Source organism: Aspergillus brunneoviolaceus (genome assembly GCF_003184695.1).
Source record: "Aspergillus brunneoviolaceus CBS 621.78 unplaced genomic scaffold BO95scaffold_35, whole genome shotgun sequence".
Classification (NCBI taxonomy): domain Eukaryota; kingdom Fungi; phylum Ascomycota; class Eurotiomycetes; order Eurotiales; family Aspergillaceae; genus Aspergillus; species Aspergillus brunneoviolaceus.
The window spans coordinates 211,389-236,435 of NW_020290765.1; the positions used below are offsets into that span (position 1 = coordinate 211,389).

The 25,047-nt window shown below is 54.8% G+C and overlaps 7 protein-coding genes across 7 annotated transcripts; 3 read left to right on the plus strand and 4 right to left on the minus strand.

The window, feature by feature from the left end:
- Positions 1 to 353: 353 nt before the first annotated feature.
- On the minus strand, positions 354 to 1,568 carry BO95DRAFT_331026 (uncharacterized protein; the record flags this gene model as incomplete). The annotated part of the gene is made up of 4 exons (XM_025581907.1): positions 354 to 574; positions 703 to 784; positions 918 to 1,161; positions 1,414 to 1,568. Coding segments are annotated over 4 exons (702 nt in total), but the record flags the coding sequence as incomplete, so codon positions are not given.
- A 6,787-nt stretch (positions 1,569 to 8,355) lies between these two features.
- BO95DRAFT_136232 (beclin 1) lies at positions 8,356 to 11,230 on the minus strand. Its single transcript, XM_025580549.1, has 4 exons — positions 10,962 to 11,230; positions 10,738 to 10,863; positions 9,254 to 10,663; positions 8,356 to 8,870 (listed from the first exon to the last, which is right to left on the minus strand). The coding sequence occupies exons 2-4, from the start codon at positions 10,820 to 10,822 to the stop codon at positions 8,662 to 8,664; spliced, it is 1,704 nt and encodes a 567-aa protein (XP_025442102.1). The 5' UTR covers positions 10,823 to 10,863; positions 10,962 to 11,230; the 3' UTR covers positions 8,356 to 8,661.
- Positions 11,076 to 13,398, plus strand: BO95DRAFT_136489 (Myb-like DNA-binding domain protein). The gene is made up of 3 exons (XM_025580550.1): positions 11,076 to 11,130; positions 11,288 to 11,335; positions 11,391 to 13,398. Exon 3 carries the CDS (start codon positions 11,541 to 11,543, stop codon positions 13,215 to 13,217), a length of 1,677 nt encoding a protein of 558 aa, XP_025442103.1. The 5' UTR covers positions 11,076 to 11,130; positions 11,288 to 11,335; positions 11,391 to 11,540; the 3' UTR covers positions 13,218 to 13,398.
- A 263-nt stretch (positions 13,399 to 13,661) lies between these two features.
- BO95DRAFT_453326 (putative cysteine synthase) lies at positions 13,662 to 15,205 on the minus strand (the record flags this gene model as incomplete). The annotated part of the gene is made up of 5 exons (XM_025588201.1): positions 13,662 to 13,843; positions 13,903 to 14,522; positions 14,575 to 14,693; positions 14,749 to 14,808; positions 14,891 to 15,205. 5 exons carry the CDS (start codon positions 15,203 to 15,205, stop codon positions 13,662 to 13,664), a joined length of 1,296 nt encoding a protein of 431 aa, XP_025442104.1.
- Positions 15,206 to 15,390: 185 nt separating this feature from the next.
- Positions 15,391 to 17,462, plus strand: BO95DRAFT_442976 (class I SAM-dependent methyltransferase). The gene is made up of 3 exons (XM_025586567.1): positions 15,391 to 15,827; positions 15,908 to 16,878; positions 16,940 to 17,462. Exons 1-3 carry the CDS (start codon positions 15,488 to 15,490, stop codon positions 17,147 to 17,149), a joined length of 1,521 nt encoding a protein of 506 aa, XP_025442105.1. The 5' UTR covers positions 15,391 to 15,487; the 3' UTR covers positions 17,150 to 17,462.
- On the plus strand, positions 17,434 to 20,078 carry BO95DRAFT_389626 (putative acetamidase). The gene is made up of 7 exons (XM_025583582.1): positions 17,434 to 18,140; positions 18,234 to 18,346; positions 18,451 to 18,674; positions 18,773 to 19,050; positions 19,152 to 19,330; positions 19,448 to 19,754; positions 19,863 to 20,078. Exons 1-7 carry the CDS (start codon positions 17,633 to 17,635, stop codon positions 19,973 to 19,975), a joined length of 1,722 nt encoding a protein of 573 aa, XP_025442106.1. The 5' UTR covers positions 17,434 to 17,632; the 3' UTR covers positions 19,976 to 20,078.
- A 91-nt stretch (positions 20,079 to 20,169) lies between these two features.
- On the minus strand, positions 20,170 to 24,895 carry BO95DRAFT_453329 (uncharacterized protein; the record flags this gene model as incomplete). Its single annotated transcript, XM_025588202.1, has 4 exons — positions 20,170 to 21,780; positions 21,935 to 22,192; positions 22,866 to 24,608; positions 24,725 to 24,895. The coding sequence occupies 4 exons, from the start codon at positions 24,893 to 24,895 to the stop codon at positions 20,170 to 20,172; spliced, it is 3,783 nt and encodes a 1,260-aa protein (XP_025442107.1).
- Between the last annotated feature and the right edge of the window lie 152 nt (positions 24,896 to 25,047).

Consider the following 25,047-nt stretch of genomic DNA (forward strand, 5'->3'; position numbering starts at 1 on the left):
TAGGTGTACCAAGTCCTACACTAGACCTTTTCTCCCAATAAAACTAGACCATAGATGCTCTATATAGTAGGCAATTTGCAAAGTAAGAAAAAGGACATGTGAAGTTGTAAGTCTGACAGTGGGGAGTGATGCAGGACGCGAAGTGGCGATGAATTGGTAGTGATCACAACATCATCTGAAGCACAAGACAAGCTAATTGCCTGGGCTTAGAGCAGAAAGATGAGAAACGTGCATCAAGGGCCGGACAGTTTCCAAACATACATATCATACCATCGAAGGTGTGACTGGTGGAAGCGGCAGGTCATCGGCCAGAGGGGTATCGGCGATTCGAAGAAGGGATATTACTGTGATAGATCGTCATGCGGAGAAGTGAATTGAGACATGGTCTGGTCAAGCGTCCTGGACAGAGTCAAGAGTTGGCCTTGAAACACATCGAGCGCTTTCCAGTAGTCTTCGTCAGGGAGGGCGTTGGATAGCGGCTTGGGTGGCGCGGAGGGAGTAGGTGAAACCGGTAGAGGTTGGGCATGGTCCACTTCCGGCTCGGGGAGTGGCTCGAGCTTGAGCTTTTCATCGTCTGCATTTACTTGATTAGTCTAGCTCTCCTACCTAGAAGCGCGATGCTCGTTGAGACATGCAAACGGCATGGCAGGAGCACTGTAGGACAAATGATACAAGGGCGGGGCGGGGCTTCCTCACGAAAACGAGATGGCGTTTCGGTCGAGGGCGACAGGGTCATAGCTCTCTCATCGGGCTCCGGTGTGTAGTATTCGATGTCTGTAGGGGTCTCTGTGACGCAGCATGAGCGATGCATACACAACAAGTCACTCGGGACCGAAAAGCTTACCTGGCTCAGGGCTGGTGGGAAGATTTTGGTGTAACTCTTGCTGCGTTTGCGGAATCGCTGGTTGATTCTCCACGCTCGGGTGGATGGTATGTGGATGGACGCTCTCACGAGCATCATCCAATTCCCAGTGGGTGCCATATCTACGGACAAAGCGGGAGATGCGCTTCGTGTCGACCGTCTTGCCAGCCACTCGAAACGCCGTCCGCTTGCCCTCTGCAGCTCGCCTTTGTTGCTTGCGGAGCATGATATGGACTTCTTTGGCCTTGATGTTTTTGCGAACATTCCACGCAGCCAGGCGGTCTTTGTATTGTTTTTCTCTATAAGCTTCCAAGTCAGGGGATGGTTGTCAAATGAGTGGTACTCATGGGTGGAGGCTTGGGGAGAAAAAGCAAAAAGCGAAGACGATCAGCGCGCACTGTACCATCCTTTCTCTCGATCTTTGTTACAGATGCAGAAAGGGGGGGCTCTTGCACTGGCAGGGTCGGGGAGAGTCAAGACAGCAAGTGGAAGCATGACAGGCAGAGAAGTGTCAGGGGAGAAGACTGAGAAAAGGAAACGGAAGGCTATACGATGCTTCAAAGCTATAATTTTCGAGCATATATTGCCTCACATCACGAAGCTTCAAATGATCATCGCGGTAAAGACTTTGAATGATCTCCCGATAAGAAGTCCAATCCTCGGATTTTCGAGGTTTAAACTTGTTTTTATAGGAAGACGAAGAAGAGATGGTAGGGGTGGGTGTTGTCGTGGTGGTGGTGTTGTTGGCGGTCGTGGAAGTAGAAGAGGTTGTTGCTGTTGCTGTTGTTGTGGTGGTGGTGGTGGTGGTGGAGTTGTTGTTGATGGTGGAGGTAGTCGAGGGAATGGAAGAAACGGGAGGCAGGGAGCCATTCATCCTGAATTGGTGACTGGGTAATTTCTCCGCCTTACATGCTCTGGATCCAGTCTGGACCCTTTTCGAATTGATGGACTGAAAGTTGCGCCTCCACCACAGTTAGTTGTCCTGAAAGAACGGGGCTGTTGCGGACTGTGGACTCTGGGACCAAATACTGGGGGGGGGGGACGGAGGAGTGGATAATGGTGGTGATGGTGGTAAGGGAGAAGAAGTAGAGGCGTTCAGGAGCGGTAGCGCGGAAATGCGAGCCGAAAGAGGATCTTTTCAGTCGTGGCAGCAGAAGGAAGTAGATACTAAGAGCGATTCTGTAGATGTGGTCCGATGCAATGACAGAAAGCGTTATCGAGTCAGTTGCGGCCGGGAAAATGGACGGAAGATACAATGATATAGTAGTTTTGGAGGCGATCAAGAGGGAAGCAAGAGGGGGAAGGAGGGGAAGAAGAAAGAAGAGTTGAAGGTGTCACGGTGTCGAACAGTCAAGGCGATGAAGCTTTGCCCCAGTCACCAGCGAGATTGGCTTGGAGGAAACCCCCAGAGTGGATAGAAATCGGAAATAGTCGTGGTGATAGTAGCTGTCACTACCTCAGCATATAATCCACGAGATTATTGATTATTCCGGCTGCTACTGCTTTCTGAACATGCTGCAATTCGAGAAAACGGAACCAACACCGAAAAAAGAAACAGGAAAAGAGAAAAGCGAAAAGAGGAAACAAAAAGAAAGAAAAGAAAAAGAGAAAAAAAAAAAAGAAAAACCCAGAAAAGCGATGGGAAAAATAGAAAACCAAAAAGAAATTATGACCCCAGTCACTGCAATTGTCAGGTCAGGTCGGGTCAAGTCTGGAAGGAAGGAAGGAAGGAAAGTTCTAGGTAGGTATGAACTGTAACTGAACTACCTACTATGGACTGGACTGGACTGGACTGGACTGTATGGACTGAGTGCATGACTACTAGGTACTGTACCTACAATACTGTAGGTACCGCCCTGCTTCCACCAACTACGAACTGTCTGGAAGGAAGTTCGTAATAATGAGCATCCAGACTTCTCACTTGAGCTACAGACATTGAGCTAGAACTATGATTGTCTATCTTCCACTCAAACGCTGCCAACAAACAAAGACCGGCAACTATCCTTCCCTCCTTCATCCATTTCACGGTGGGAATACAACGGCTGAAGCCTGTGAGTTAGACCCTATTAGGTCCCAGGTGATTTGAGAAGGCTACTAGGTACCTAGTAGGTACTGGACTGTACAATGTTCTTGTAGATGATTGTCATTGGACAAGGTATGTCAGTCGATATCTCATTGAATACTGGAGTATCTCGAGAACTCAGCTCAGTACTAGGTCGTATCAAGTGGAGGGGAGAGGGGAGAGGGGAGATGTGAAAAGTGCATCCAATAACTAACTGACTGATGGATGGAAAGCAAAGAGGCACAGGGCAACCGGGGAGTGGTTCGCCGCCGGGGTAAGATCCACCCCGGGCCACTATTACCCGCGCTAGATAAAAAGTACGACTGCTGACTGGCGAGGCAGTAAAGACATCCGCTTGCCTGATGCGGCGACGTGCTGCTGGTGCTGCTGCTGGAAAAGCCCGCGGATGTTGTGATCCCTGCTGCCGCGCCCCAATCACGGACCCTTTGGACATGGTCCGTGTACTTTTGTCACGTTCCCGTCTGTCTGCGGCGCCGCCCCCCCTTTATCCTTTGAAAACATACGTACGTATGTATGTCCACGGTACAGCCAGTACTTACCTCCTAACCTACTGGGTAGGTACCTAGTACTAACCGTGACTTATATCCCGCCTACCGTTTCAGTGTGTCGAGCAACTGACAGACGGCAGACCTCTTACCATTTTCGTCCACTCTGCCGATGTCTGAGCAATGGGCAAATAGGTACCCTTAGTGGTGGGAAGAGAAGGAAGGAAGAACAAGAGAAAAGGGAAAAAAAAAGGTTCAGACCACCATGAGAACCTTCAAGCTGGGTATCAAACAATTCAAACAACTATTCTCACGCCCCTCTTTTTCTGAGGCAATGCGGAACATGAACCCTCTCCAAAGTGACAGATAAGAATAGACCCAGATGATGGTGATCCCTTCCAGACAGACAGTCCTGCGCCAATTCTGCAGGTGCATCTACTGGGGATCATAATTCCGCTGCTATAGTTACCTGACTGTTGCTGTTGCTCGTCGCGCGTGCTTCTTCCGCAGATTCCTTTCCCTTGGATGAAAATCCCAAATCCCAAATCCAAAAGAACCAAAGCACAGTGCTTTTTATGCATGGCAGGGATCTGACTACGCTCACGACTGGATCGGCCAGTACTTAACTACTCCTTAGCCTCATCCTGGTCGGGTTGGCGCCAGAATCCAACCTGCGCTCTCGAAACGCTCTAGGGCCCAATCGGGCAAAAAGGGCCTGGACACACGCTGCGACGACCCAGCACTGCACCCACTGTCGGTTTCTATGAATACTCATCCCTACTTTCAACCACAAGCATGTTCGGATCTTCATGGTTCTATCATTCTCGATAGATGAACCATCACTGCCAAACGCGAGCTACACAAATCATGGGAGGCTGTCAGGCATGATTCGAGTGAAGCCGCTGACCGGTGTGGCAAAGTGGGATCATGCCCCGATGGGGAGCTAGAATGAGGCCTGAGCTTTGAAGAGCAAAACCTTCAGGTTCATCGTCGCTGTGGCTTGGACGCTATATCCAGATCCGGCAGAGACTGATAAGTGAGTATTATTCAATAAAAACTGCTGGTAAGTCATTTTCTTTGTCGTCATCATCCACTCCCCCCCCCCTCCCCCCCCAGTCATCCCAACCATAATTAGTAACTTGATGTACTGTAACCGCTACTAAATAAATTATTCGAGAACTGGAACAGACCAGGGAACGTTCGGCCCGTCATGTTGGCGGCTCGGATCGGAGGTCCGCCCGTTGATTGAACCAAAAGACTTGACGGGGATGCAAAAATACAAGACAGTACGTATGTACTCAGTAAGTTAGTGGATGAATGGACGAGTGGGCCATTCCTGTTCAGCTTAACGAATGGGCCTGAGCACCAATCCATCATCCATTTGGCATTCACCCATTCATCCATCCACCCATGATCCATTATCCTCTAAGTTACTCTTTCCCTCCTCCAGGGGGGGTGGTGGAGGGGGAGGGGGGGTGCAGTGGGCAATCCTCGTTCTTGATCTTCACTAACCGTACCTTACTACGTACTCAGCAGAAAGTAAGTTCTTCTTCACCCATCATTGTCCTTCGTCTTTCTTCGCCCCCTCCCTCTCAACTCTAGCCAACTTTGGTGATTAACCTCGCCACTAGACTATGGATGAAAGCCTGCTTGGCTGCAAGATTTACAAACAACAAATTGAGAGTTGGGACTTTTGGTACTTGGTAACTGATGACATCAGCCAGGCGCATGGAGGGTCTCCGACCAAAGCACAGGCTAACAAAAGAGGATGGGTGTGGGGATGCCTTCTCCGGAGAACAATGACAGCCCATCGCCAATTCTCACTCACTCTGCGCCTACCCTAATGTCTAGTACCGGTACAAATCAGGAAGAATATTAACGGCTATCCTGTCATCAATCTTCCGATACCGCATTGCAGGAAAGGTCATAGGGTCAGGCCATTCCACCCCCGAAAGCATGGGTCTCGGTCTGCGAGAAGTTAGCTATTGTTTCCCCTGGCCTTTGCTTCCGTTTTACATTCTCCTTCCAACCCTCAGGGGGCCTTTCTTGATGGCGGATGCGAGCTGCCTCTTTTTCTCTCTCTCTGTCTCTTCTCACTGACCAGTCAGAAGTATTCCAGGAATTCGGCCGATGGGCGGCCATGTGCCACACACTCAGGGCTCTCGTACAGTTATACTACCTGTGCTCGCCTTCAGAACTCAATTCTTAGAAGGCAGTTGCGGCCGACGGGGCTTCGTCAACTCCCAGGAAGGGGAGTTAAATTCGCGCGCATTCACGAATTGACCTACCGGCCGAAGTATCAGTGGCTGGCCAGTAGCTGGCCACGGTTGACGGTAGATGAGATAGAATGGAACCGGGGGTGGGCGGAGGAGGGTAGCGTGAGGTCCTACGCGGAAGAATGCCGTAGAAGCGACCAAGAGGCTATCCACTGGGTGTCTAGTCTGTCGCTCGGCCGCAGGCAACTCAGCTCACATGCTTCGGTCGGTTGTCTCCTGTATCGGCTACACAGGTGTCCATGTCCAGAGTCAACGCCGGACGTTCGGTAAAGTCAGAGAATGCATCCCCTGTATCTGTATGAGGTAAGGTGGTCACCACCGACAAGGTGAGAAAACGCGCAGGTTCCTGATGACGAAGAACTATGCGTCAGCCACAGCGTGTCTCTGCCTTGCATTGATTGTTAGCTGCTGCTGCTGCTGCTGACGGCGATATAGCAAGAGAAAAAGAGAAGAGGGAGAGACTAAAGAACTACCGCGTCGAGTAAATCTTGACAGCGCTCAAGACTGACACTAAGGGCAGGCTGAGTGTACTCCCGAGGGCTGCATGTAGACATCCAGGGCCATGCAATTGATTGGCTCGTCCGGCTTCCCTCCTCACATTGTACGGAGTGCAGTAGATTAAATCCCTCCCTCCCGCCCATTTCCCATCCACGACTGTTACAAGTAGATTTGTTCCTCGCGTGAGATGTCCAACTCCAGATCTCGACTTTAATTGCCCTGCTCATATTAACCACCACCACAGTAGGCCCGGGGTACCGTACCTCGTTCGCTTCGTGGAGTACTCCACGCGCCGACGCCGTGCGCCTGTCACCAAGTACTAAATCGGTTCTCCGCACTGATCCAAGCACAATTTCAGATCTCATCACGGGCCAATCTACCTGTTACTGAAACTAACCATATACTAACAGCCGTCACGTCTGTCATCTCCAACTAACTAAAGACCTTAACTCCTGAATACCCAAGTACAGTCCTAAGAAGCAACACTAACCAACCGCATAAGCACAACCCCAAAGTGCAAGCAAAAAGGGCCCCCCCCCCCCCATGTCCCATTATACCATCAACACATACATCATACTCCACTCACCCATAGCACCACCACCGATACCTCACAACCATCGTACCCAAACGACCAACCAAATGCCAAGTAGCGTTTAGGAGCACCAGTACAGTACAGTACACAAACATTCAAAACCCAACCCACCACACCACACCACACCACACAAAAGCACAATCCCAAGCAAGGGCTTCTCACGCACCCTCTCCCCGCCGGAAGCCAACATAAAATACTGCAGCCAGGAAAAGGCAACCGGCGGAGTCACAGAGGCCAGAGTGTGTCGACATCAAGATCTAGGTACAGAGCAGTGTACGGAGTGTGCCGATGCTGCCGGGCTACATAGTATGTCAGTATGTTTTACCTTGATTCAGTACATTGAGTATGTATGTAAGTCAGTAAAGTCAGTAGGTGGAGTTGCATATCGGGCCCTCCGATGGTTCCTCCACCCATCTATGAGCAGGTCTGGGGATATACTCTACCGGGGTAAAGACTGGAATGGGATGAGATCCCAGGTGTTGTTTTGTGCACGGCGTGTGTATAGGGGGTTTGACGGGTGGGCTTTTACTCCCTACGTATCCACGGTGCTGTAACTGTACTATATACCTTGTTGTATTTGGGTGGATGAGATTTAGTTCAAACTTGAAACTGGTAGTCTACGGTAACTAGTAAGTTTAGTAGTCTAGATCCCTTCGCGCAGTGCAGTGCAGTGCAGTCTAGACTGATTGTGTATTGAGTGGGTGCACCGGTGCAGGGCGGTATGTTATTGTAGCGGGCAGGCCGGATGACCAGTAACTTTTCCGGACATACTATACTCTACCTTATCTGCCCTCTCTAGTGGAATTAGGTACTGGATTCCGAGAACGAGAAACAAGAACCGAGTCTATTTCTAACAATGGAACAAAGAGATCAAAAGGCGACTGACCTCGGACTCGGGAATCAAACAAACACCCCCAAGGGGGAAGGTGACCTGATTCGGGCGGTCACTAGCAGATCTCCAGATCGGATTCCAGGGCCGATCAGACCAGTAACTTACTGGGGATAACTTAGTAAGTACTCAGGGCTAACTAAGTACAGTAGTTATCAGAAACACACTTACCAACCCTCAGTGGAAGGAACCGCAACAGACTCGCCCTCGTGCTCCCCCCTTCTCTGACGCGGCCCGAAACGTTCATTCCCTTTCTCAATCACTACTTTTACAGAGATGTCCGAATGCCCGACTGTTGGAATTCTTGATTAGGAGTTGGATGATCGCTCTACGTACTGATCCACTAGTCGATCGCGGAGTGTAATATCCCATCTCATCCGAGAGTCTAATTGTGGCTTTGTTATCTTATAGTCCAGTGCTTGTCTTTGTTTTCGGGTTTCTTTGTTCTCGTCCTGCTATGCACTAAAAAAAAAAGAAAAGAAAATGGGACAGGGCTACCTGAGTATACTCCATCTGTCTTCAAAGCGAGCTCTGATTGGAGGGTTACAGGTCCAAGTCTGCAAAAGAAATAATCACCGGGTACAGTGCCCAGGGCTGGATCGAGTGCTGTCCTTCCTGTGAAACCCAGGGAGAGGAGAAGAGTGAGGAACTGAGGCAGAGAGACTATTACTATCCAGACAAAGAAACTCTTGTCTCGCGAGTCGCTACAGATCAAATGTGTCAGGCAGGCAAGCAGACTAGAGGACGATCTCCCGTCCTTCCTCACATTGCTCGACCAAGGCAGCCAGCAGCCAGCAGCCAGTCCCAAGAATAACATTCAGAGAAAAAGTTATCAGCCATGCAGCGGCCCACTGCGTATCCCTGTTACGGACAAACCCTCTCTTCGATCCAAACCGGCTTTTTTGTTGATCCTCCTTTCTGCTGGGAAATTCCTTTTCTCCTTCTCTCACCGGAGCTTGCGTCGAGCGCTTTTCTTTTACCTATCGAGGAGGACATCCCGCGCGATCTGGCCGTTGGCCAGAGACATAGACTTTAGAATAGTAAACGGTCGATGGAGCCTGACTACTGCGCGGTGGTGCTGATCACTTGCCAATTCGTAATGGGTGCAACGCTCGCTCACGGTGGTGCTACTGGAGTACAACGCAAGGCAGAATAAGATTGAGCCTAAACGCAGCACCGAAGACCCTGTTGCCATTGCCAGTCAGCAGGGGACAATGGCTAGACAATGACTCGCCAGGCAGGGCGACTTCGTGGCAGTTAATGCGAGCTGGCCAGGAATTGACAAATACCACTTCGCTGAACGTCTGTAGCTAGCACCAGAGACAGCGTTGGCTCGGATGGATGGATTTAGACTACTGCTAGTCACAAAGTGCTTCGAGGGCTGCCCTCGCTTCCGGCCGCGGCGTTGGTCCACTTAGCCACATGGTCTCATTTGGTAGGAGAACTGGCGGCCTGCTCTCCAGCTGCAACGGCCGCAGCGGCCACGGCAGCCGAGTTACTGGAGCCTGCACTGGCGATATTACTGGCATGGGCCAGTAAGAACTTGCAACAGGTGAGGGTATACTTGCAAGCACGCGTCCAAGTCTCATCGTTCTGGTTGAACCCAAGCTTGATGCTCGCATCGCCAATCCGGTCCTTTTTGATCTCATATGGCAGCTTCAGACCGGTCACCGCGGTGGCCGTGTGACCTCGCCGATTCGAGGCCGCCGGCACCGGAGTCTTCTCCACAAACTCGCCCAGTTGACGTAGACATTCCAGAAAAGCCACCATTCCGGCGTCAAACCGGCGGTGAAGCCACGGCAGGTTCAGCGGCAGCTCGCCCGACGAGAACAGGTCCAGCGTGGTGACCTTATGCGCCATCGATGCCCCTGGGTTGCCTCCACCGATCACGGATTGAGCCGGAGATGTTCGGGACGGTTCGAGTCGGTCAATCCGAGACATCGAGCCCATCGGCTTGATTTGATACCCCTGGAATTGAAACCCCAGCTTGCTAGCAATGGTCGCCAGCAGCAGAGCCGTCTGTCCCCAAGCAGCGTTGATCTCTGGCCAGTCGACCGACGGGTTAGCCAAGCGACCGAGTCGCAACCCGTTGATTGTGCCGAAGTAGCCATCGTGCCCGATGCAGAAAGCATCATTGTAGACATTCGTCCTCTGTAGCCTCTCCAGCTGCCGGGAATCATGGTCATACTTCATGTTCAGCGCATCGCGTTCGTTCTGGAACTCGGAAAGCGTGAGGGCGAAGGCATTGCGATCCCGCCAGAACTTCTCTTCCTCAAGATCCAGCTGACGGGATTCATCCTCCAGCCCGGCGATCTCCTCATCTAAGGCGGCCTTTTCCTTCTCGAGGGCCACAAGCTCCGCAAAGGCAGCCTCCTCCGCAGCCAGCGTCTCCTGTAGAGACTGCTGCGCGGCGTCCAGCTCCTCCGTCGTCGGGACCGAGGACTTGAGATCGCGCAGAAAAGAGCTATATGCATCTCGCTCTTTCTTCGCGTCTGCCAGCCGTTTCTCCATCCCCTCCACTAGGAGATCGGTACATTCCAGACAGATAGGGTGATCAATGTCCGAACGGGCGGAGATGATGTCAAACAGCCGGGCGGTTCGTTCGACCTGGTCTGCAAACGACCCGTCGTCGATGTCTCCTCGACTATGGTCATGGTTTGCAGGGTTGCCGCCGGGCCTGATGCCGTGTGACGAGCCGTCGCCGTTCCCATTCGTCCCGGGGATCATCCCGTGAGGCGGTCCGACTTGCGACTCGGTGAGCATCACGAACGACATGTTCCCGCTATCGCCGCGACCGAGTCTCGCAGGATGGGGTTGATTGCGAGCCGCCTGCCGCGGAGGGGGGATGGATCTTCGGTTGTACACGGGGGCCGTGGATTGCTTGGACACCCGGTCGTAGAGCTCCCGTCGTTCTTGCGGGTAGCTCGGCTTGGATGAAGAGTGGGCGCCATGTTCTGGGACGGATTTACCCGTAGAGCCTACAGAAGGCGTGCATGTTCAGTTAAGTGCTGGAGAGATACACATGGTGGAGGAATGTGATCACTGCACTTACCGACTAGCAGGTCAAAGGCAGCGGGATTGAGCGACTCGAGAGAGCCGTCCAGTTTGAGAGGCGTGCGGCAGTTCTGGCAATACATGGTTGCGAAGATGTTGACCACAACTTCTCATTCATCCTCGTCTGGATAAGTTGAGGGTATTAGCTCAGCGTGGAGAAGAGGAGGTGAAGGGAAGAGGGACATCAAGGGTGTTGTTATAAGAGTAAGTGAACTGACTGACTGTTAAGTCGTGTGTAACCGTCGGTTCGGCAGGGGCAGACGAGACGTCATGCGGCACCCGGCGGTGGTGGAGGTGGTGGTGAATTGCGGGTGCGCGAGCCGCGTGTTTTTGGCGTCGTCCGCGGGGGCCCTTCAGAAAAGAGCTGGCATTGGTCGTGCTTCACCTCAAGGTAAACCACACCAGAACCCAGGCTGGCGACCGATGATTTCGATTATCTACCATCTTTGACCAACAATTAGTCCTCTGCCTTGTGCCACCGATTTGCAACCTCCCTGTCGTTGAATGAAAGCGCATACTCTCACTTGAAGAATTGACCGTCTATGTAGGCCATACTCCCCCTCCTCCTTTCGTCGACTCTTTCCTTATCTTAAACTGTGCACCTTCCCTTTCTTACTACAACCAGAGAAACACAAGCTAACAGTTCATAAGATTGAGCGGTGTTACTTCGAAGTCGCGACTGCACAAACCAAAAATCCTACATTCAGCGTCCCTGCTCCGCAGATTCAACACTCAACACTTCTTCTCATACTCTCCAAACCTCTGATAGCTGATACCAGCTTGCAACCTCTCTACCAAAAAATGGAGAGACCCACCAAGCGCGCCCGAGTCGCATTACCAGTTGAACCCGAGGAAGACAGCGGGGGAGAAATCGACCTCCACGAAGCACGGGCGCAGAACGACCAACGCCTGAAGTCCATCTTCGAGGGCATTTTCGAGAAATACGGCCGGGACTTTACGGACGTGGGCGATGAGATTGATCTACAGACGGGCAAAATCATTGTGAATAATGGGCATATCCAAGAACTAGAGGCGGAGGAGGAGGAAGAAGCCGAAAATGATGACCCCCGTTCCACAACGACAAAACCAGATTGGCGGCGACTCGAGCAGGAGCGGTCTGTCGCGTCGGAGGAAGGAATCCTACCTAAAACTCGTGGTCATTTGTCGGGTGAGGAGGAGGCCGCGGGATTGGGTAATTATGAGGCTCCGAATGATGATCGCTCACGGCCTGTATCTCCCGTGCTGCCGTTGATCCAGGAACCGCAGGCTGGGTTGCGGATTCAGCACCACCCGGCGGATGGGAATGAAGATGCCGGCAAACGTGACTCGAATCTACCTAGTCATGATGACGACGACGACGATGGGGCTAGTGTGGACTCCTTGCTGGATAACACGCTACGCATCGAGAGCATCCTGGATCAATCCACCACCACCACCACCAAACTCGTGAGCGAAAAAGCAAAACCTGCGGCTGAAGCAACCGCCCAATCACACGGCAACAGGCGCAGTGAGGCGGTGGAGGAGCTATGGCGGGTGCCTGAAATCAACGCGAGCTTCTCCACGCCGACATGGAACAGGTCACGTCCGGCGGCGTCCACTGTGTATCGCGTTCGCTCGCAGTCTCCACCGGGAGCTGGCTCCCTATGGTCATTGCCTGAGAAGTCGCGACGGGCTCCACGGAAGAGCCAGGCAGGGGCACCGACGAAAATCAAACCGCAGCGGAAAGTCACCCAGTCGAGCCCCGTGGTCTGCGACTGGTCCTTCGCAGAAACCCCCGAAGGAGACGAGTCCGACGACCCGTTGCAGGAAGACTACGAACCGTCGCCGACTCCTAAGCGGAGCATCCATGTCCGCGGAAAGACACCCGTGAAAGAACATCATACGCCGCGTCAATTGAACTATCAATGCTCGGATTGCAAGCAGGTTTTCGTGCGCCACGGCTACATTACCCATTTCAGGGAGATTGCCTCCAGACCCTTCGACGGCCAACACGATCGGGCAGAGGTGACCCGCCGACTCGATACCCTGGTCAAAGAGCTCACTCCGAAGTCGAAGTCCAAGACTACCACATCTATCACACCAAACATTCTAACAGGTTCGCGCGCACACGAACTAGTGGATGCTAACTCTACTCCTACTAAGAAACGTGCTCGAAATGTCATCCAGCCCGATGAAGCGAGACTGATCATCACAATGAGACAAGTACAGGGGAAGAAATGGAACGAGATCCTCGACTGCCTTCCGCACACCAAACTGACCTCGCTTATCCAATGGAATCGCAATCACTGGAGTGATCGCCGGGCCAATCCACCGTCATTGTCCAAGCCTTGGTCGGAGGCCGAGCGGGCCGTTCTGGGCATATTCAAAGAGCAACAGGGCCTCAGCTGGACCACGATCCGCGAAGGGCTACCTGGCCGACCCCATGCCGAGATCGAATTCGAGTTGTTGCAGCTCTGGGCTGGCACCGATACACTGTGATGCTCTTCAGCAACCATAATGACTGGACGGCAGGCTTGATCGGTCCCGACGAATCGAAAAGCAGATGAACCACAACTGAGTCAGGACCCCGATTCTGACATGCAGTCCGTCAGCGGGGCCGATCGGACCCGGCACGTCAAGTTTCCAGATCCCGAGATTCGTGTCGTGACCCACTAGGTCGGATGAAGCGAGCGATGGCGTTCTGCTATCATAGCACAACCGGATGAAACCGAGTAGATCTCAGACTGTCGGATTGGGCGGCAGCTGAACAAATTCTACCCCCTGTCAGAAACTAGCTGCAGTAACCATAAGTGGAAGTAGCTATTTGGCCTTCGCCGCCTCTCCAGGGATCAACCTTCTCAATGCTCTTGCCGTGTCTTTGTCCTTCATTGTGGACCCCGGCTAATTTTCGTGGATCAATTGTGGGCTTGACGTATCACGCGCTTACTCCTCATCCGTGGCATCCGTGGCATTTAACACATCTTCAAGCTTGGTATCAACCGCGCCCCCGACGTCTCCTGCCTTCGCCCAGAACCGTGAGAGATGGCGTGACCCTGAGTCGGACAGAACCGTCACAATTCTGTGGCCGGGGCCAAGCTTCATTGCTGTCTTGACGGCAGCGAAGCCTGTAGTAGGGTGGTTTAGCCACAATCCGGTGAACATAAGATCATTGGGAAAGACTTACAGTTTACGGCACTGCTACTACCCACGAACAAACCGTCCTTCTCTACAAGCCATCTAGCCATTGCCAAGGCCTGTGCATCGGTCACCCGAACAGCGTCGTTGACCAGCTCCTTGCCCGCTTCGAAGTTAGCTGTCACTCGGTTGATCCCGATGCCCTCGACAATGGTGTCCACCTGTCTACGTCGCCTGGTGCCTTCTCTTTCTTTGAGGTCGAACATGACCCCGTAACGGACTCTGTTGTACAGCCCACTGCCTTGTGGATCGGCTAGGACCACACTGAGATTGGGGATGCGCGGCTTCAGGAAAAGTGCCACACCGGAGATGGTGCCACCTGTGCCCGCTCCAGCAATAAAGGCGTCCAATTTTCCGTTACACTGAGCATAAATCTCGGGCCCTGTGCCGTTGAAGTGGGCTCGCCAATTGGCTTCATTCTCGAATTGGTCGGCAAAGAATCCTCTTCCGCTAGCGGTGGAGGATGCAGTTTGTTCTTGGGCAAGCGAGCGTGCGCGATTGACGAAATTATCTTTTTCGACAATGGGGGCCGGTGGTACGCGGTCCACTATCGCCCCCAGCTTCAACAACAGATTCGACTTCTCAATAGCCTGGTCGGATGGCATGCAGCTATGGCTGTGTCAGTATATGACTATGCGGTGGCTATCGACTTGATACGAACATATGGGCCAGGTAACCCTTGGCTCGTGCCAAAGAGGCTAGGGAGATTCCCGTGGAACCAGAAGTGCCTTCGTAGATGGTGTCCCCGGAATGAGGTCTTAGGAATCCGTGCTCTTCAGCCTGTATGGAGTGTGAGACATTTATCCCGGTATGTCATGGAAAGGACCTGCCATACAATTTGGATCATGCTCAGCGCGACCCGGTCTTTAGAGCTCTGCCCAGCTCCATTCAGAAACTAGATAACAAGTCAGCAACTTCTTGAGTCATTTTTTCTGTCCCCAAGACGTAGATCTGAGGTAGATAGGCAAATGACGTACTTCGGCCTTGCCTAATATCTCGCAGCCCGTCGCATCGGATAAGGATTTGATACGAAAGAGGGGAGTATTCCCGATGCAACCTTCAATGCCCTCGACGATGGCCGGTGGACCTGGTCTTGCGGCGAGAGTCTCGGTGGAGAGGTCCTCGGTTAAGAGGAGGTCCTCGGAGTCTGTCGCGGGCTGGGATTGACGACGGGCTAGATATTCATGGATGCGCTGTTCTAAGTCGGGGTACACCAGATCCTTGAATCCAATGGTAAGAAGAACACCTGCGACGAAGGCAGTTCCAATGTATAGATGAGAATGATCATCCATGATTGCGAAGAAGAGAGGGATCCAGTCCAGCCAAGAAATGGTGATGGTGATGGACGAGGGCGAGTTAACTTTATTGCATTTGATGGCGGGCGGAAGAAAAGCTTGGACCCACCGTTGCGCGACCGCCGCCTCTCCGCCTCTCCGTCTCTCCGTCTCTCCGTCTCCGTCTCTCCTCCATCTCGTCTCGTGCTCTCCCCGAGCTTTCTCTCTTGCTCCTCTTTTTCGACGGAGTGCACTGTGCTACCGCCCCCCGCCCCACGAGCGATCATCTACCTCCTTCCCATGGACTCTCCAGTCCTCAATCAACTGCTTCGGCAGTTATTTCGACATCCCGCCTGTCAATCTTTCAAATCTACTCCTTCCCTCTCCGCGCGCCGACCGGGTTGCGTACGCCTGTCCCCATCCCGTCCGCACCACCGTCAACAATGTCGACCCTTCCTCCGGAAACTCCCCGCCAACAAGAAAGCCTCCAACGATGGCACGATCTGGAACGAGCGTCGCTTTATCACCAGAGACATCTCGGAGGAGTTGCAGAAATACCCGATGGTCACGGCCAAAGAACTCCGTCATCACCGCGAGCGGCCGCGGCAGGTGAAGATGTGGGGACGGGAGTTCATCGATGGTAAGGAAAATCGTCGTTGTGATGGCTGGCTGCTGCAACTGGACAACCGCTAACATACTCGGGTGCTCTCTCTCTCACAGACAGTTTGTACAATTTTCAATACGGCTACTTCGCCCAACATGCCACCATCTTTAGCCCCGGGGAGCCCTTCATCTTCAACGACATCGCCGATGGGCCCGCGTTTCACACCATGCTACGGAATCGTTATACGGAGTTCGAGGACCGGTTAGACGCAGCCGAGCCCGACGTCGCCCGCCAACTGTGGCACACCCCGACGGAGCTCTTCCAACCCTACTACGGCGAGACGATTGCTCGGTACCTGGTGTCGAACTATAAACTGACGCTGTACCCGTACCACGATCTGATCATCTACGAGATGGGCGCCGGAAACGGCACGATGATGCGGAACGTGCTGGACTACATCCGCGAGGTGGACTACGAGGTCTACCAGCGGACGAAGTACAAGATCATCGAGATCTCGCCGGCGCTGGCGAGTCTGCAGCTGAAGAACCTGATCGCGTCGGCCGAGTCGGCCGGCCACCGGGACCGCCTCGAGATCATCAACCGGTCGATCTTCGACTGGAACACTTACGTGCACTCGCCGTGCTTCTTCTTGGCACTGGAGGTGTTCGACAACTTCTCCCACGACATCATCCGCTACGACCTCAAGACGGAACAGCCGCAGCAGGGCGGGGTCCTGATCGACGCGGACGGCGAGTTCCACGAATGGTACCGCGACTACCTGGACCCGGTGGCCGCGCGGTTCCTGCGCGTGCGGCAGGCGGCTGCCCGGCGCCCGTTCCCGTCGCCCCTGGGGCCAAAGTACATGCGGGCGCTGCGGCCGTACCTGCCGGCCGCGGGCCAGTTCTCGCAGCCGGAGTACATCCCCACACGGCTCATGCAGTTCTTCGACATCCTCAACAACTATTTCCCGGGCCACCGGCTGGTGGCGAGTGACTTCAGCTCGCTGCCGGACGCCGTGCGCGGGCTGAATGGACCTGTGGTGCAGACTCGGTTCGAGCGGCGCACCATTCCTGTGACGACCCCTTATGTAAGTCTGGTCTTGAGATTTAGTCTGAAGTTTTGAGGAACGTTTTCTGACTGGCACGCAGGTCCAACAAGGATACTTCGATATCTTCTTCCCGACCGACTTCAATGTGATTGAGGACATGTACCGGGCGATCACCGGCAAGTTGACGCAGGTGGTGAGCCACGAAGACTTCATGCAGCGCTGGGCGTACATTGCAGACACGGAGACGCGGAACGGGGAGAATCCGATGCTGACATGGTACAAGAACGCCAGCATGCTGATGACTGTTTGAGTGAGGGTTGGGGCCAACTAGGAGATGTACGATAGAAGATACCAAGCATGGCCTACTATCTTATCTCGGCGGTTATGGTATCCGGAACTCGGCAATCTGCAGATGATAGATAGCTGAATCTATTGAATGATTGGCGTGCTACAGTGGTTGAGGATACATTCTGACATACTCCGGAGTAGATAGTGATGATGCTGCCAGGAGTGGGGAGGGTGGCTGTACCCAATCTGATTGATTCATCATTATCTCCTATCTTTCACGAGTGCGGAGTATTCACATAGTTGTGTATAGCATTCCACTGGCAGGTAACTAACTACCTTATAAACTTCTCCGCATGAACCCCGCTCCCGTTCCATTGATTTCCCCTCGATCCGCAACAATAACCATAAACTCCTCCACCACCCCCAACTATACAACTTCACTTCATTTCACAACCCAGACCACCCAACCACCAACAAACCCCACCAAGCAACAGCAAAAGCGACAATGACCCAAACCACCCTCCTTTCACCCCCAACAATCCCCACTATCCCCACCTGGAAACCCACCGTCTACGCCAAACGCCAGGCCCAACTCGCCGCCATCCCCGAGGCCTGGCGTCTTCCCCACCCCCCGGCCACCCCGACACCCCCCAAACAAGACCAAGACCAAGAACAAGACCAAGATACCCTAACCACCATCCGCACGAGCGGCATCCTCACCGCGCAAGAGCTCGCGTGGACCGAAACCGCCGACACAACCGTGCTGCTCGGCGCCCTCGCGTCCGGGGAAATCACCTCCGTGCAGCTGACGACGGCCTTCTGCAAGCGCGCCGCCCTGGCGCAGCAGCTGACCAAATGTCTGACGGAGATCTTCTTCGACCGGGCGCTGGCGCGCGCGCGGTGGCTGGACGCGGAATTCGCCCGCACGGGCGGGAGGCCGCGGGGCCCGCTGCATGGGTTGCCGGTTTCGATCAAGGATCGGTTTGATCTGGAGGGGGTGGATACGACTGTTGGTTCGTTTTTTTCTTCTTTTCTCCTCACCCGATGGGGTGGGGGTGAATGAATGTGGGCTGATTGTCCATATCTGGGGCTTTGTCTGGGTGAAGGCTGGGTAGGACTGATAAACAAACCCGCCCAGAAATCTAGCTCGATTGCGCGGCTGCTGGAGTCGATGGGGGCGGTGTTGTATGTCAAGACGAATGTGCCGCAGTCGCTTATGGTATGTTCTGTTCTGTCCTGTCCCTTTCCTGGCACGCTCCCGGTTTGTGAGAATGTTGGGAGATGGTTGGCTGATTTAGGGCTGGTTCTGCTGGAACCTGGAAGATGTCCGACTCCTACAACCACGTCTTCGGACAATCGATCAACGCCTTCAACAGCCGACTCATCTCCGGCGGGAGTTCCGGCGGCGAGGGGGCGTTGATTGGCACCCGGGGCAGTGTGCTGGGGATCGGGACGGATATCGGGGGCTCGATTCGCATCCCGGCCAACTTGCAGGGGTTGTATTCGGTGTGTCCGTCGAGGGGGAGGGTTCCGTGGGATTGTTCGTTGTATGTTTCAACTCCCTTCTTTGCTCTGCTTGGAGTCTTGTTTCTGGGCATGAGTGTCGGGGCATGGCATACAAAGACTAACAGTATGCTGCAAAAAGCATGCACCAACACTACATGGTGCCCCCCGTCGCCGGCCCGATGGCGCGCAGCCTCGCCTCGATCGAGCACTTCATGGTCGCCCTGCTGGCCTCGGAGCCCTGGACCCTCGACCCGGGCTGCATCCCGATCCCCTGGCGCGCGGAGCTGGCCCAGCCCCCCGCCCACCGGAAACTGCGGGTGGCCATCATCCACGACGACGGGGTCGTCAAGCCGCAGCCGCCGATTGCGCGGGCGATGCGCGAGGTCGAGCGGAAGTTGGTGGATGCCGGGCATGAGGGTGTGTCTTGCCCTTTTTCCTTTTCCCTTTCAGTTCAAAACTAGCTATCAAGCCCGTACCGTACACACCACCCCGGTCATCATACTTACTGGGAGAAAAAGTAATCCCCTGGCCCGCCACCGCCCTCCACAAAGAAGGCACCGCCCTCTGGACGAAAGCCATCCTGGCCGATGGCGGCCAGCACTGTCGGTACCTGTGCGACATTGTTGGGGAGCCGTTGATCGAGGGGATGGTCGTGGGGACGGCGGAGGATGAGTTGTCGGTCGAGGAGAGGGAGAAGGTAGGCTGGGCTGTTTCTGTTTCTGTTCCTGTTCCATCACCTCACCTATCAACCCTTCCCCCTTGCCCGAATCCCCCCCCCCCCCCCATCATACACAAGTAGTAACGAGACGAAAAGCTCGAAGAAACAAAATACACCTACCAAGAAACCTACCTATCGCACTGGACGACCAGCGGCATCGACGCCCTCCTGATGCCCGTGACGCCCTGGGTCGGCTACCGGCCCAAATCCTGGGTCGTCAGCGCCCAGTGGCTCGGGTACACGGCGCTGTGGAATTTGCTGGATTACGCCGCTGTCACGGTGCCGGTGACCTGTGCGGATGCGGGGGTCGATCATCCAGAGAGTAACAGCGACAGCGAGATCAACCGGGCATGGCGCGAGCATGTGCCCCGCAATGAGTCGGATCGGTTTAATTATCTACAGTGTTGGTTTTTCCGCTTTCTTTTCTTGTGGTTCCCTTGGGGGGCTAGGGTTGGGGGTTCTGGGGGAGGGCGGGTTAGGGTTTGAGATGGGCTAACATCATTTCTGGCAGACGATATCGATCTGGTCAAGGATATGCCGGTTACGGTGCAGGTGGTTGGGGGGAAGTTCGGGGAGGAGAAGGCGGTTGCTGTAGCTAAGGTTTTGGATGAGCTTTTGAGGTAGATTCTCTGCCTGGGAACTTGGGTATAATTGAGCTGTATATCAACCTACATACTACATATATGAAGAAGACCGCTAGTATGCGGGATTCAGATTTCGACTTAGGGTGATGATGAAGTAGTAACATCATGAGATACTGCTAATGCGAGATATTATACAAACTATACCGATATGTACTCCACTCCAAAAAGCGCAACCTAAAGTTTCGCCTGGGGCTCACGCTCACGCTCACCATTATTCTGCCACGCAAACCCAATCTTCTTGCCGATCCCCGGCTCGACAATGACATTCACCACCGTGACCTGCTCGCTCGCGAACCCCTGTCGCGTGGCCTCGACCAGCTCCTCCTCCGTCCGCACAAAGAACCCCCGGCCGCCGCACATGGTCGCCAACATCTCATACCGGGTCTCATACAGCAGACTGGTCGACCGCAGGCCCCGCGTCCCCTCCCCGCTCGCCTTGGTATCATTCCGCGCCGTCTGAACCTGCAGCGTCGTCCACTCGGCCGCCGAGGTCGTGTCCCCGTGGTAGATGCCCGAGTTGTTGACCACGAAGATCAGCGCGGGGATGCGGTACCGCGCCAGGGTCTCGATCTCCATGGCGCTGAACCCGAAGGCGCTGTCGCCTTCAAAGGCGACGATTTTCTTTGGCTTCGACGGGGAGCAAGCTCCTGATGCTGCACCGGGCATCGCGTTGTACGCTTCATGCGCCGCGGCGATATACCCCATCCCCACGCCCATCGTCGCGTAGGTCCCTGCGTCCAGTCGCTGGCGCGGGTGGTCGACGCTGAAGATGGACCGCGAGATGTCCATTGTGTTCGCGCCCTCGGACACATACACCACGTCGCTGCCTGCCTTGTGAGTCAGCTCGTCCAGCGTCGACTTGATCAGGTGGAAGGCCCGCTGGTACGTCATCGGGGCATCCTTCGGGGTCGGGCGGTTGGCCGCCTGGGCCGCGGTCTGTGTATTCTTCTTGATCGATGCATCCAGCACGTCCAGGAAGGTCTTGTCAGAGGCCCCACCAGCACTAGCAACCGGAGCATAGCGCCAATTCGCCAGGGCGGCGACCAGCTGGCCCACGACCAAGGAGATGTCGCCGACGATGCCCAGCTCCGCGGCGCCGGCATTGCGCCCGATCTCCTCGGCACACAGATCGACCTGGATAATCTTGGCCGTGGGGGACCACTTGGGCGCCTCGCCGAAGTGGAGGATCCAGTTGAGGCGCGCGCCGAGAACGAGCACCACGTCCGCGTGTTTCAGCGCCGCGCTGCGCGCGCTCGACACGTTGCGCGCGTGCGAGTCCGACAACACCCCCTTGCCCATCGGGGTCGGGAGGAAAGGGAGCCCCGTGCGGTCGACGAGCTGGCGCAGCTGGGCCTCGGCCCGCGCGTACGCGGCCCCCTTCCCCACCACCAGCAGCGGCGCCTGGGCCGTCTTCAGCAACTGCGCCGCCTTGAGGATCAGCGCCGGGTCGCCGCTGGCCTTGGGCGGCGCGGGCACCCGCATGGTCTCCGGCGGAGGCAGCAGCAGCCGATGGTAGTCCGCCGCAGCGGTTGCGCGACCCTGGATGATGTCGGCGGGCAGGTCGACGAAGGTCGGGCCCGGACGACCGTACCAGCAGGTCCGGTAGGCGTTCTTCACCGCCCCCGGGATGAAGTCGAGCGAGGAGGCGCGCACCGCCAGCTTGGTGTGTGGCGTCAGGAAGGAGATGGCGTCGAGTTCCTGGAAAGCGCCTTTGGTGATTGCGGTGGTCTCGGCCGAACCGGCCAGCACCAGTAAGGGGAAGTTGTTGGCGGTTGCATTGCCTATCTATTTTGGCGGAATTGGCTTTAGTTAGCACGAGAGGAGAGACAGAAGGGATGGCTTTGTTAGCACGAGAGGATAGATAAATATGAATTCAGCAAAGCTAAGAAGTACAAATCACGTAGATAGCAGCACCCTCAGGGCATGGAAAACAACTCACCCCGGCCAAAGTATGGAGAACGCCCGGTCCTCCCACGACGAGACAGACACCGGGTTGTCCGGTCATGTATCCATAAACACTGGCGGCATAGCTGCAAGCCTGCTCGTTGCGGAAGGCCACGAATCGAATGCCCAAATTGATGGCCTCCTCGGCGATCTCCACGACGGGGATGCCGACGATGCCAAAGATCACGGTGATGCCGAGATCGCGCAGCGTCCGGGCGATGATCTGGGCACCGGTGACGGCAGCCATTATTTTCTGTGGGGGGGGGGGGGAAGTGTGATTAAGAGCTTGGCAGCTTGGCAGGATGTATGGATGGATTTTAATTAATGTAGGGCTGAATAGTTAGCAGTGAGTAAATAAAAAGAAAAAAGGAAAAGTGACTGGCTGCTCAGCAGTCCAGGGAAAAGGTTGGGGTTGGGGGTGTGGGGAAAGAGAGATAGGCAGCTGCGAAGTGAAGTTGGACAAGTTGGACGGACACGGTACGAGTGAACTTAACAATGGAAATAAATGGCCGAGGCACAACCCATTCACCGGCATGACGCAACAGCAACAGCCGCTTTCATGCCCGAAACAGCCATACTTCAACACTTGCTTGCATGCTTAGTTCGATCAGGTCGGTGTACTCTCTTCAATTTAGAGAAGATCAAATCTCATGCATTCCTGATTATCTTCTGCAGCCGCACAACCCTGTATTGTATAGTCTCAATTGTTGCTGCTGCTATGCTGCTACCAATGGTATCTCATCTACCTACCCATCACCTCGTTTCAAAAGAACATACATACATGAATAAACCTTATCAAATTCAAACTCGCTATGCTTCCTGCCAGCAGAATCGCTCTAGAACTCGAATTCCTTCCGGAACACGTTGACGTCCATCCCGGCCACGACTTGATCGGCCAGGTCCCGCCGTCCCATCTGGCTGAACACCCGCCGCAGCGTGTCGTACAGGTTGGTGCTTTGGTTCTGGCTGACATGGAGCATGCGTTCCAGCTGTTCGTCGGCAATGCCTCCCTCGCCGCCGATGATCTCGCGCGCCCGTTCCCGACCCTCTTGCTCGACGACCCGGTGCATCGACAAAGCGCCCAAAAGGTGCTGCGCGGCCTCCGGGTAGCAGCCAATGTTGATGCAGGAAACGCCCAGATTGTAGCGAGCCCGGACGAAGTTGGGGTTGATGTTCAGCGCCTGCTCGTACGCCTCGATGGCCTCCTCGGACCGACCGGAGTTGGCCAGCGTGGCACCGAGGCGGTTCCAGAGTAGGTGCAGCTGCTCCTGCTGATTTGTGGTTCCAGACTCCGTCGAGGCCAGCGCAGCCGAGAAGCAGTCGACCGCCTTGTCGTACTCTTCTGCGCAGTAGAACAGAACACCCAGACCCACCTGCACGTCCGGATCCATCTGCTCACCCGACGGAGACAGTTGAGCAGCCTGGATGAAGAGATCGGTGACCCGGTCATGGAGCAGCTGACGATCCGTGAACCCAAGGTCAGCGTCTTCGGATACATCCTTGGGATTGATGATCTGCGGGTACTTGACGGAGAGCCAGCGCTCCAGAGTACGGTAGGCGGTAGAATCGTAGCCCTCATTGGTGTAAGAGACGGCCAGACCCATGAGCGCATCCAAGTTGCCAGCATCGATCTTCAGGGCTTGCTCCAGAGCTCGGATCGCGGGCAATTCTTTCTCGTTCTGGGCCTGCGCGGTCCCCAGCATCGTCCAAGCCTGTACGTGCTGCGGGTCCTTCTGGACCGCCGCCTCGAAGGCCAGCGCAGCCAGAGACAAGTTGCCACCCTCCCGCATAATCTTGACACCTTCTTCGAATGGGTTGTTGACATTCTGGAAAACATTGTCTTCCTCGAACAGGTACTCGCCTAGTTGCGGGTTGCGGAACCGCGTGTTGAGGGTCTCGAATCCATCCCAGTCACCCATATCGCCCATGTGAAGGTTCTCGTCGATGTTGAAATCGGTCTCACCCTCCGCCAGTTTCCTGTTTACTGCCGCCTCAGCTTGAACTCTTTGCCACACGTTTTCAAACGCATCGAAACTCTCCTCGATGGCGGTAGTGGTGGTGGTGGTGGTGGTGGAGGTGGTGGTGGGGACTGACCTGTCCAGCTCATTCAGCTCTGCCTCCATGGCTGCGTTGGCCGCATCGTCCAGCGTCTGGGTATCCGCCGTTTCCATCTCCGCGAACTGCGCCTCCCAGTTCTCGTCATCGAGCTCCACCATCCGCCCCTTGCCTTTGTCCTGCGTGACGGCCTCGGCCGGTTGCTGCTGCTGGTGCATGGCCATCGGGCCGAAGTTCTGATGCATCATCCCCATACCCCCCATGCCCATGTAGCCCATAGGTCGCTGGTAACCAGCCAGCATCGGGGACGGGGCGGAGGCGACGGACGGGTGAGCCGCTTGGGGCATGCCAGTTCGACTCTGTTGTTGGAACCGGGCGAATTCGGCCGGGTTGAATCCCGCGGGGGCGTTCATCATCGAACCTTGGGACCCATTGAAGGCGGCCTCCATCCGTGCATGCTCACCGGCATCGAACTCCGCCGCCCAGCCCGGAGATCCTGTCCGCGGGGGTGCGTTCTGGAACTGGTCCAGTTCACGTCTGAGTTGTTCCATGGCGAAGGGCTGAGGGCTAGCGCCCGGTAGTTGGCCGGGTTGTTGAGAGAATTCGTCCATCATCTAAACATTAATAGCAATCATTAGTTGAATGGGAACCACGGCAGTGGGCCACGCCCTCTTCCCCGCGGGGAGGCTGAGGAGAGGGTGGGGTGTGTTTGAAACATGGAGATACCTACCTGATCTTGACCACCCATCATTCCTCTAGACCGCATGCCTTCCTGCATGCCTCCCGGACCGCGTCCGACGAGGCGATCACGTTGCAGGGACTTGTCATCTTGGACATGCTTTGTAAACTGCGTCAGCGGGTTTCCGGCTGTAGAGCACTCGGCGCCACCAAGGAACGACATGTTGTGGGAATATGTGCAGCGACTGCGCTATTCAGTTCTCACGTAGAACAGTTCATATGTTTTGAAAATAGGACAAGGGAGGACCAGTGGTAGAAGAGAGAGGGAGGGGGGAGAGATAAGAGGGCGCGCGCGAGAGAGAGAGAGAGAGAGAG